A 12267-nucleotide genomic window follows, 5' to 3' on the forward strand; every position below is an offset into this window, starting at 1 on the left:
GGAAAGTACCCTTACACTCACTCTTTTTTTCCACTGTGTAATTTGGTTTGTGGTTGTGATGCTGGTGGGATGGGCTTCAGCACTGAGCAACTCTGACGATTAATAGTGGGAGAGGAAATGAAGTAGTGCAATCTAAAAAAACCCTCTCTAGACACAGCGCACTGGATATTACCAACGTCTTCTCTTTGTTTAACTATCAGTGAACCTAAAGATGAAGGCCCTCCTTATCTTCACCCTTCACTTAATATCAGGTCAGTCATTTTTATAGACACTAATGTGACAGAACTTGATTGATTATTATTGGCTTAAATGTATTGGTATAACACAGACAGACTAGTAGTAATGGTGGAAATGGATGATGCAGGGCTGCAGAAATGAAAGTATTCACTGACAAATAAGATCAGAGATTTTAGTAAGAAAACGAAGAATGACAATCTTCAATTTGATTGGCAGATCAAGTGTTCTGCGTTGACTTGATTGGCTACTCCGGAGGGAGTGTAAACCTCTACTGCAAACACCATCAGTATGGAATCAAAGAAAAATACTTTTGTGAGGTAAAAGAAAATCAGTGTGTAAATAAAATAGTGTCTAAAGCCCAGAACGGATGGTATCATACAGAGGGACTTTCTCTGTTTGACTCTGGTGGAAGAAACTTTAATGGCACCTTAGTGGTGATGTTCAAATCACTGAGTTTACAGGATGCTGGATCCTATCAGTGTGGAGAGACTGGAGTGTGGAGTCATACTGTGAACCTGACAGTGAAAATGGGTGAGAAAGTGTGAGTGAAAATGAATGAATGAAAATTAAATCTACAAAAATATACATATGTTAAATATGCATAAATGTAATATACAGATCCATGTTTGGGGTCAAAAAAAGTGACTGCTTATCTGGGAGAAACCATCATCATCCGCTGTTCCTATTCTAAAGTGTTTGAGAACAGGGCCAAGTACTTCTACAAACAGTCTACCGGGGCTGTGATTGTGAAGACTGAAACAAAAAATCAGACAGGCAGGTTCTCCATCTCTGATGACATAAAGTCTAAAGTGGTCAGTGTGAAAATCAGTGATGTGAGAAAAGAAGATGGAGGAGTTTATTACTGTGGGGTGTGGTTTGCAGTGGAACCAGTCAGTTACTTCTCCTTCTACTCAGAGATTCAACTACAGATTACCGGTGAGATCTGATTAATGTTTTAGACTAAGATTGATCTTTTTTTCATGTTCTATATTAAATAATAAAATATGCATTGCTTATTTAGTTCCTTTTTTGTTTCTCTCAGCTCCAGGTTCCTCCACCTTCATGAGCGTCATCACCCCTGTGAGCACCTGTGTGGCTCTGCTTCTGATTGGAGGACTGGCAGTGATCTTCTATAGACTGAGTTTTAAGAAGACACAAGGTACTTTACACACATAAACACTCTAGACACTTTTACATGCAGCCTAATACTCAGACTAATAGCTCAGTCAGAATAGACTAGTCTAATTGTGGTCATTCTTTTACATTCAGTTTGAACGTAGTGGGTAATCCTGTAAAATAAATCTGTTAGGTAAAATAAAAATAAGCATGTAAACATTACTGTAAACATTAAGTATGTAAGTACAAGGCACCAGCAACACACATTATTACTGGAATAGGGACTCCCACGGTGTCCATGGCATGTGGACTTCTCCATTCTCTTCCTTCACCAGTGCTTCGTCACTTGAAGCTACTGTGGACATGTGCCTTCATGGTATGTTCTGTGAGGATGAGATAATCTTTTAAAAGAAAAAAAAGTTTTATAAAATAAGACAGAACTTCTGCAGTCTTCACTGCATTTCATCCAGCCAGCAGTATGTAGAGACAAGAAGGTCACTGTGTGTAATGGTCATGTTTGGGTTTTTGCTGGTGCTCACTTGCATTGCTTGCAGTTAGGACATGGTATTAGTTCATTATCAGCCCGTTCTTTTCGACAGACTGGTTAGTCATAGCTCAGTACTCTTGGCTAATACCAGTGGTAAATTTAATGGCATCCTGTCTGTGTACAGAGTATGGGTCACTATGTATTCTATAAGTATGTATCACTAATAAAATGTCCAATCAGATTGAGAGGTCGAAGCCAAACTTAACGTTTTGGTATAATGATAAAATGTATCTTTATTTTCAACAGAATCCTCCTTTTCACTGGACAGGACAGATATAGAAAACACTAAATCTGTGAGTACCTGATGTTCTCTTAGCATGTGCACAACAGACTCTTGACTTTTAGCTGACAGTTCATCTCTCTCTGCAGAATTCCTATGAAGACTTTCCAGATACAAGAGATAGTTCACTTTACTCTGTGGTCCAACTGCCCACAATAACCTCTGATCACCTTAAAACTATCTATGTCACTGCCCAACTACCCACAATCCCCTCTGATCCCCCTAATACTGTGGATGCCACTGACCAACTACCCACAATCACCTCTGATCCTCCTAAAACTATCTATGTCACTGCCCAACTACCCACAACCCCCTCTGATCACCCTAATATTGTATATGCCACTGCCCAACTACCCACAATCCCCTATGAACCCCCTAACACTATGGACACCACTGCCCAACTACCCACAACCCTCTCTGATCCCCCTCACACTGTGAATGCCACTGCCCAACTATCCACAACCCTCTCTGATCCCCCTAATACTGTGTATACTACTTCCCAGCTACCCACAACCCCCTCTGATCACCCTAATACTATATATGTCACTGCCCAGATACCCACAATCCCCTCTGATCCCCCTAATACTGTGTATACCACTGCCCAACTACCCACAACCACCCTCCGATCCCCCAAACACCAAGTACACCACTGCCCCCCTACCCGCAATCCCCTTTGATCCCCCAAAATGCCAAGTACACCATATGAAACGAGATTTATGTTTTTGTCTGTTTTTTTTTTTACTCATTTGACTGTAAAATTGGTAAAATCATAAATTCCATATAAAAAAAGAACCTTTTTATTAAAAGCATTTTCTCTGTGCTTTATATATTTGTGGGTTTTTTTTCTTTGCTTCCTATTTTGCTGGGCACACCTTATCTATGCTAGCTATTTTTCATTGGCTACTAGCCTTTAACACGGGATCAGTTATATTTTACTAAATACATACAATGTATGTATGCCTGGTATATAGAGTTTTAGTATGTTAGCTTTCAGTCCTACATTAATCAGGGCACATAGAGCATGTCCTTTATTTTCTCAGTAAGTGTAGATTGATCTCAGGTCACCATGCCCAGGCTTATGTCCCGGCTCTACTAAAGAGACTTGTTAGTGTCCTATGAAACTGCTGTTTTTTTTTTGTTTGTTTGTTTTGTTTTTTTACAAAATTATTAAAACATTGTGTTCTAAAATATTTTTATTTTTTATTTTATGAATAAAAATGTTAATATGGATTAATAAAAAGCTCTTGTGTCCCACTCTCCTGTTTTGTTCGGTCACTAGGACTAACCTTTAGGCAGTACTGGCTGCTAAGCTGCCATCGTTGGGGCTCTTGAGCAGGGCCCTTAACCCACACTGTAGCATGGCTAACCAGGCTAAAATAGTTTAAAAGTATATTAACAATAAAGAATCAGAATCAGAATCAGAATCTCTTTATTTCACCAAGTATGTTACACATACAAGGAATTTGTCTTGGTGAGAGCAACACGTATGACAAGTAACAAAAAACACAGAACACAGTCTTAAACTAAAGGAAAATTACACTAAACAGTAAATAGGGTAGGGGATAAATTAAAAAAAGTAAAAAGTACTACAGGTAATAAAGAGATGATATTTACAGAAAGTTAAGAGCTGATATTTACAGAAATGAACATCTGTACAGTGTGCAAATAGACAGAGTGCAAAATAGCTGTTCAGTCCGGTTTGGTATAGTTCAGTTGTATGTTTTGAGGTTTACAGTGGGAGGTGTTCACTGTGGTTGAGGAGCGCTACAGCTTTGGGGAAGAAGCTGTTAGCATGACGTGTTGTGCTGGTTTTGATGGACCGCAGTCTTCTACCAGAGGGGAGTGTCTGGAAGAGGAGGTGTCCAGGATGTGAGGGGTCAGATGTAATCTTGCCAGCCCGCTTCCTCACCCTGCTGGTGTAGATCTGTTGAAGTGATGGCAGGTTACATCCTATGATCCTCTCTGCTGTCCTGATGATGCGCTGGAGTTTGGTTCTTTCTTGTGAGGTGGAGGAACCAAACCAGATAGTTATGGAGGCTGTGATAATGGACTCGATGATCGCTGTGTAGAACTGGATCATCAGGGTCTGTGGCAGGTTGGATTTCTTGAGCTGTCTCAAGAAGAACATTCTTTGTTGAGCTTTCGTGATGATGGAGATGGTGTTTTTCTCCCATTTCAAGTCTCTGGAGATGGTGGTGCCCATGACTCCACCATGGATACTGCAGTGTTGTTGATGTGGAGGGGGGGAAGGGGGTGGATTGCGTCGGAAGTCCACCACCATCTCTACAGTCTTTTCTGTGTTTAGCAGCAGGTGGTTGTTGCTGCACCAGGACACCAGCTGCTCAATTTCCTTTCTGTAAGCAGACTCATCACCGTTGGCTATGAGGCCCACCACAGTGGAGTCATCTGCAAATTTCAGGATCTTTACAGCTGGATCTTTGGAGACACAGTCATTAGTGTAGAGGCTGAAGAGAAGGGGTGAAAGAACAACCCTGTGGGACTCCAGTACTGAGTGTCCAGAGGTCTGAAGTGTGCTTCCCCAGCCGCACCTGCTGTCTTCTGTCTGTCAGAAAATCCATGATCCACCGACACATGGAGTCTGGCACTGACAGCTGGGAGAGTTTGGCCTGAAGAAGCTGCGGCACAACAGTGTTAAAGGCCGAGTTAAAGTCCACAAACAAAACCCTAGCATAGTTTCCATGGCTGTCGAGATGTTGCAGGATAAAGTGCAGGGTCAGGTTGACCACATCGTCGACAGACCTGTTTGCTCGGTATGCAAACTGCAAGGGGTCCAGCAGGGGGTCTGTGATGGACTTCAGGTGGGCTAGGATCAGGCGTTCAAAGACCTTCATGACTACAAAGGTCAGGGCGACAGGCCTGTAGTCATTCAGTCCAGTGCTGGCATCTTCTTCTACACCTTTGCATATAGCCTAGCATTGCTCCTTAGCCTCGTCCTCAGTTAATGTTTCCCTTTACTTTCTCATTCTAGTTTTCTTGACATTTCTTCTATGTATGTGAGTTTGCTGTTATGCTGGCCAGTGTCAAATATACCATATTTGTACAATCCCAGACTCCTGTTGTAAAACCTTCCATGATGGCATTTGGTTTACTAGAACATACACATTAGTCAGGATGTTGTGGGGTTGAAAACATCAAAATAAATTGGACAATCACAGTCTGTGGTCTGTGATGCTGATGTGAAGGCTGTGAGGTTAAGAAACTTTGACACCCACCAGACGAAGATGAAACACAGTGACGCAATCTAGACACAGACAGAGAGACAGAGAGAGAGAGAGAGAGAGAGAGAGAGAGAGAGAGAGAGAGAGAGAGAGAGTGCACAGTACCTTACAGAGAGCAGAACAACTTCTGAACTGAAAGAGCTGATAGTGAATCTCGGAATGAAGATCATCCTCATCTTCATCTCCTTTTACCTGATCACAGGTCAGTTATTCTACTTTAATACAGTATGCTTTGTATGATCTGGCTTCTTAACCATGTAGAACTGTAGAAGAGAACTGATTTAGAGACAAATGGGTCAAAAATGTTAGTAAGAGTTAGTTAGTAGTTAGTAATTAAAGTACCTTTAATTTGATTGGCAGGTCGATTGGACTGTGCTCATGTCATTGGCTACTTAGGAGGAAGTGTTATGATCTACTGTAAAGATCCTGGTTATGGAAATCAGAAAAAATATTTTTGTAAGGAGGCAAGAGAAGGTCAGTGTGTGAATAAAACAGTGACTGAAGTCCAAGGCAAATGGGTTGATGCAGACAGACTATCTCTGGGTGATGCACATGGAGAGAACTTTACTGGATTCCTAACAGTGATCTACAGACAGCTGAGTTTAGAAGATGCTGGATTATACCAGTGTGGAGAGTCTGGAGTGTGGAATCACACTGTAAACCTGACAGTGGCTACAGGTGATGGAATTTCCTAACTTTTAAAAGTTTACAACTGTGTAATTTGTAAAGTCAGTTTTCACACTGAACATGTACTTAACACACAGATCCAGGTTATTTGGGGCCAAAGACTGTGACTGGTTATTTGGGAGAGACCATCACCATCAGCTCTTCCTATCCAGAGGAGTTTAAGGTATACAGCAAGTTGTTCTACAAGAAGTATGGTCAATATTTTACTGCGATGGTCAGCACCTCTGAGACTCAGAAAGCCAGATTTTCCATCTCTGAGGACAGGAGGTCTAAAGTGGTTAGTGTGAACATCAGTGATGTGAGACAAGATGATGAAGGAGTTTTTTTTTGGGGAATGGTGAAGGGAGGGAATTCGGTCGAATATTTCTCCCTCTACTCAAAGATTTGGCTACACACAACCAACAGGGACACTTTACCAGCTCCAACAGCAACCACACCTGAAAAACAACAGTTCAGTAAGTCATTTTCCAGAACCTCCACTATCTGTCACTATGTCTGACCCTTCCTTTACTGTCTATTTACTGTCCTTTACTTACATCAGCTGATCTGGATCTCATGGTCTCGGTAAATCTATTGGCAGAGCTGACTAACCTATGGATCCACACGAGTACCAGATCAGCAGAATCTAAGAAAGGACTTAGTATACAGTCGGTGGTTAGTGGTTGGCAGTAGCCTGACCTAAACACTGCCTCACTGAGCTCCACAATATTTTATTATTTGACAGTTTGGTACCTTCTGAGAGTGTAGGAACTAAACTCTTACTAAAGCTGCCAGAGGCGTGGCTCCTTTCAGATATCTTTCTTTTACTTTGTGACTCATATTTGACATCACTTAAAGCCCACACAAGCTTCTCTTTAAGTTCAGAAAACCTGTAAAAATCTTTTTCCACAGGATGTGATGAAACATTCACCAACATGTCAATTCACCCATGATTGATATAATCTAGGGTTGTTGTTAAGGTAAAAAGCACTAGAATTTTTACAGATGCTGGGGAGACATGATGGATTCAATGAGATCTATTAGTAAAAGTATCAAAGTATGGCTTAAGTGTACAGCCTGGGGTTCTGTGGTTTAGCTCTCCACTCTGCACCATGTGCTTAAATGTAAGTAAAGCTGGAGGGCAGTAAATGAATATAGACTCAATATAGGAAATATACTGACATTGTCTTTGGAGTGGTCCTTTTTTGGATTAAATAAACACTCATTAGATGCTCAGTAAAATCTCTGCACCATCTTAGAAATGGAGCAGAATCTGAATTTTCGGTAGATTAGCATTCTACTGAATTCAGATGTTCTTCACTTTATTTGTCCAAGTTCAGATCTGTAGACATTCACCTGAGTTGGGTTAGGTTTTGGGTTGAGGTTAAGGTTAGGATTAGGATCAGGGTTAAGGTTAGGTTTTGGGTTGGGGTTAAGGTTGGGATTAGGGGTTAGGTTGTGGGTTAGGCAGGGCGAGGATATAAGGTCTACTTAATGTAACAGATAAACAGTAAATTTACTGCATGTCATTAAAGCATCAACAGAACATCTTTAGGACCTTTTTCTCAGTGTACTTAGGTGCTGCACTTATCTGCTATTGATGTGTTACTGATAGTCTGTTAAGAGTTTATTCATCTTCTATAAAGGACCACTCCAGATAAAGTACAATCAAATTTATGTACAGTATATAGCGGCCATGTATGCAAAATGCTTGTTCATGTCTCCAGGGTCCTCATTCATCACTGTGAGTGTCTGTGTGGTTCTGCTGCTGGTTGGAGGACTGATACTGATCCTCTACAAACTAAGATCCAACAAGATAGAAGGTACTGCTCTCTCAGCTCTCTCTCTTGCAACAGGGCAAATATTTCATGACCTTTTGATTAGATCTACTTCGTTACTCAGAACCGGCAACATGATTCATTTCAGGGGTGGTTTTTCAGATAAAAGGGTTTGATAACCATCTGTTTGAAAGGTAGTAAAGTGGTCTCTTAAACTGATTCAATGTGCAGTTTACTGTCATTTTTCCAACCCTGAAATACACTATATTGTCAAAAGTATTGGGACACTGGTTCGTTCATTGTTTTTTTTTTTTTTCTGAAATCAAGTGGGATTAAAAAGAGCTGATCCTGCTTTTGTTGGAGTAACTGTCTCTACTGTCCAGAGAAGAAGACTTTCTACTAGATTTTGGAGCCGCATTGGATTGCAAGGATTTGTTGGATAATCACCACCCCACCTCATCCCAAAAGTAATGGATGGAGCATCACCCTCATTCCAAAGAACACAGTTCTTCCACTGCTCCACAGCCCAATGCTGGGGGGCTTTGTACCCCTCTAGCCCACACCTGGCATTAGGCAGCATGGTGACAATAGGTTCATGTTCATAGACAGGGTTCTGTGATTTAGGGCTCAAATAGTCAAGTGATAGTTGATTGCGATTGTACAAAGATGTCAGAGTCTGGCTGGAAAATTGAACATAAAGGTTTGGTACTTCTTTCGACACTACACACTCAAATGTTGGTGGACACCCCTTCTAATAAAGGCATTCAGCTGTTTTAAGTTGTACCCATTGCTGATACAGATGTGCCTACACACATACACACACAGCTTGTCTAGTCCCTGTAGAGAAGTACTGCCAATAGAACAGAAGGATTCTATGGAACATGTATCTATGGACCAATTGGCACCATGCTGCCTAATGCCAGGCGTGGGCTAGAAGGGCATAAAGCCCCCCAGCATTGAAGAGCTGTGGAGCAGTGGAAGAACTGTGTTCTCTGGAATGATGGTGGAGCTCCATTCAATACATTTGTGATGAGTGGTGGAGTTGGAAATGAGATGGTGTGGCAATCATCCAACATCCTGCCCTCACTAATGCTCTTGTCGTTGAATGCAATCAAATCCTCACAGCAATGCCCCTTCAAAATCCAGTGCATTGCCTTCTTCTCTGGACAGTAGAGACAGTTACTCCAACAAAAGCAAGAGAAACTTTTTAACCTTCTTGATTTCAGAAGAAATAATGAATTAGTCTGTGTTTTTTACTTTTACTATGTTCAGGGCATTAATAACCAATAATAACCACATCCAGTTCTGACACTGTGTCTGTGTGTTTAATAGGGTCCACAGTTTCACTGATCGAGAAAGACGTGGACAACAGTTATGCTGTGAGTACATGTGTGGGTTTGTGTATTACAGTCTGTATTGTAAGCATTGAGACACATTCTACTCATATTATTTATAAAACTGACACATCAGCCTAAACAGCCCACATGTCTATGGAAAACCACAAAATATGTTTCTCTGCATTATGCTTGTGTCCTCGAGGAGTAAAAGTGAGGGATACTAAGGATATTTTATCTTAGATTAGCTATTCTGCTTGATCTACTAAAGTGTGGACAACTAGCTGCAGTTTTGAGTGGATTTTTACTTGCACACTCTTTACAAAAGGCATTGGTTATATATTTTTACCCATGGCATTTTGATGACCCAATTACACCACTTATGGACAAATTTGTGTAGGCGGTTCCATATAGAAATTCAGTTCTGTATTGTACCCAATAGGGTTCAACATTACAACTCAAACTTACTATCCCCTAAGGCAGATGAATCCTTGGAGACCCCCCAAACTCAATAGAAACAATGAAATTAAGGAAAAAAATAAGTAAAAGTTATTTTGGAAAATTGCTCTTTATGTGTAATAACAATGGCGTATAGACAAAAACAGAAGTAGGCCTACACATGGTGTCATGGTTATGGTTGTATGGACCATGCTGGAATCCAGCATTTGGCTGATACTCTCCAAGCCATTTATAAAATCACCTAGACATCCTAATTATCATCTAATAATTGATCATTAAAAAACACACATACACACATATACACACATATATATATATATATATATATATATATATATATATATATATATATATATATATATATCTATATATATATCATGTTGCATCCTTTAATAAACTGGCTGTAATTGTAGTTTTAGGCTTATAAGGACCCTAGGGGTCAAAGGACCCTGGTAACTATCCCAATGATGTGGTCAGCTCAGGCTCGAGTGCAGTTTTTTTACACAAATCACAGGCAGAATGCTTCCAATTAGCACCTGAAATTGAAACTGCTGCCCTCTGTGTTTTGTCCTCACCCTCTCTTCAGACTTCCCACTGTGCCTGTGACTACGAGGAGATTGAAAATGTCAGATCCATTTCAGACACTGGAGCTACACCGTCCTTTGCTGTCCAAGCACCCTCAATTCCCTCTAATCACCCAAACACTGCTCATGTCACTACTCAGATACCCATAAACCTCTTTGATCAGTCTAACACTGTCCATGCCACTGCTCAGTTACCTATTATTCCTTCTGACAGGTCTGGTCCTCTTTGTGTTACCTTGCATTTGGCCATAACCCCCCATGTAGCAGATTAGAACTAATTCTAGAAAGTTTTGTGCAAAAGTTTTAGTTTTAGTCCCCTAATCCCATTATTCTAATATTCTGATCATGTCTCTGATCAATAAAATAGTTTTACTGTAGAAGCTCCATCAGAACAGATGCAGGAGATGAGAACTTTGGAGATGTTTTATTGAACCACCACCACTTTCTGTAGGAATGTTATTAGTGTTTATTCTAATATCAGCGATTTACTGAGCAGATAACGCTTGATCAGATCAGCAGCTTTTCACTCTGATTTATACAGGGGGACTACAGTACTGTGTATGTTTATTTGTTTTTGAGATGCTAAACAGGATACCTCTTTGCACAAATCCACAAGTGGGGGCTGTTTCTTCTGTTTAGTCTACTTTAGCTTCTGACATTGCTGCATGTACTGGATGTGTAATGAAGGTGATCCAACAAGCCCACCATTCACAGATGTTTGTATTTATCTATGCTAAGAATTATATTTCTACTCGTCTAATCTCACTGTATTATACCAATCCAAGGAGGAAGACTGTAAAATTTGACATAAGTGGTTACTGTTTATTTCAATTTTGTTTATGACTGGAAAATAAAACTTAAAAAATATTTAAAATTAAATAATTAATTAATTAATTAAATAATTAAATAATTAAATAGTATAGTAAGTCTTTTCTTGACATAACTCTGTTTTGCAGATTAATATATAATACTGATCGTATGCTTGGGTGAGTCAAATAGTACCTTATTTGAGTTGACTGGGTTAACTGGGAGGCTGTCTTAGCCAAGGCTTGTCTTAAAGGTTTAAAGAAGTCAATGTAAAGGTCATATTTCATAGCATTTCTTTGTAGCACCTTCATTTTAAAGGATGTGCTTATTAAAAGAAAGGGTGTTTCATAGAATTATATGTTTCATGGAACATAAAGAGTTATTTTAAGACAGCGACAACTAGAGTATTAACCACAGACTCAAAACAGGAAGTTCCTTATAACAGTCAGCCTCATGGCAGATACTAGTGTTTGCTTGCTAATCTGAAGAAGATGGAAAACATTAACATTAAACGACCACATTGACCATTTGTGACGGACACAGATGGAATTTGGCTTCCATATTTATACCATCCGTGCAGTGAACACACACAAACACTCACAGTGGACAGTGAGCACACATGCCCGGAGTGGTGGGCAGCCAGGGCCCGGGGAGCAGAGAGGGTGAAGGGCCTTGCTCAAGGGCCCAACAGTGGCAGCTTGCCGAGCCCAGGTATCAAACCCACAACCCACAACCCTTTCATCTGTACAACATCCGGAGAATTCGACCCTTCCTCTCTAGAGAGGCCGCCCAGGTGCTTGTTCAGTCTCTCGTCACTTCCAGACTTGACTACTGCAACTCTCTTCTGGCTGGTCTCCCTCTGCACACCATCAGGCCCCTGCAACTCATCCAGAATGCAGCGGCACGGGTCGTCTTCAATGTCCCAAAATTTAGCCATGTCACTCCACTACTGCGTTCTCTCCACTGGCTTCCTGTAGCTGCCTGCATCAGATTTAAAACCCTGACGCTGGCCTACAAAGCCAAGAACGGACCAGCCCCTCCGTATCTGATGGCAATGGTCAAAAGCCGGTCTGCACCAAGAGCCCTTCGAGCTTCAAGTACGGCTCGGCTCGACCCGCTATCCCTTAAAATCCGCGGAAGACAAGCGTCCAGGCTTTTTTCTGTCCTGGCACCAAAGTGGTGGAACGAGCTGCCCCTGGGTGTCCGAACGGCCGAGTCAC

The 12267-nt window shown here is 41.0% G+C and overlaps 1 protein-coding gene across 1 annotated transcript; it reads left to right on the forward strand.

Moving 5' to 3' along the window:
* Nucleotides 1-211: 211 nt before the first annotated feature.
* Nucleotides 212-10512, forward strand: LOC140535576 (polymeric immunoglobulin receptor-like). The gene is made up of 9 exons (XM_072656972.1): nt 212-251; nt 454-549; nt 931-1173; nt 1280-1396; nt 6002-6097; nt 6184-6561; nt 7813-7908; nt 9196-9242; nt 10243-10512. Exons 1-9 carry the CDS (start codon nt 212-214, stop codon nt 10510-10512), a joined length of 1383 nt encoding a protein of 460 aa, XP_072513073.1.
* Nucleotides 10513-12267: the final 1755 nt, after the last annotated feature.

The sequence above is a fragment of the Salminus brasiliensis genome, chromosome 15 (assembly GCF_030463535.1).
Source record: "Salminus brasiliensis chromosome 15, fSalBra1.hap2, whole genome shotgun sequence".
NCBI lineage: Eukaryota > Metazoa > Chordata > Actinopteri > Characiformes > Bryconidae > Salminus > Salminus brasiliensis.

Excerpts from the sequence above, each read along its gene's own strand:
- LOC140535576 (XM_072656972.1), top strand. The coding sequence starts at position 212 with ATGAAGGCCCTCCTTATCTTCACCCTTCACTTAATATCAG. Across the intron at positions 6,098-6,183 it reads AAACCTGACAGTGGCTACAG|ATCCAGGTTATTTGGGGCCA; the intron begins GTGATGGAATTT and ends CTTAACACACAG. Across the intron at positions 6,562-7,812 it reads ACCTGAAAAACAACAGTTCA|GGTCCTCATTCATCACTGTG; the intron begins GTAAGTCATTTT and ends TCATGTCTCCAG.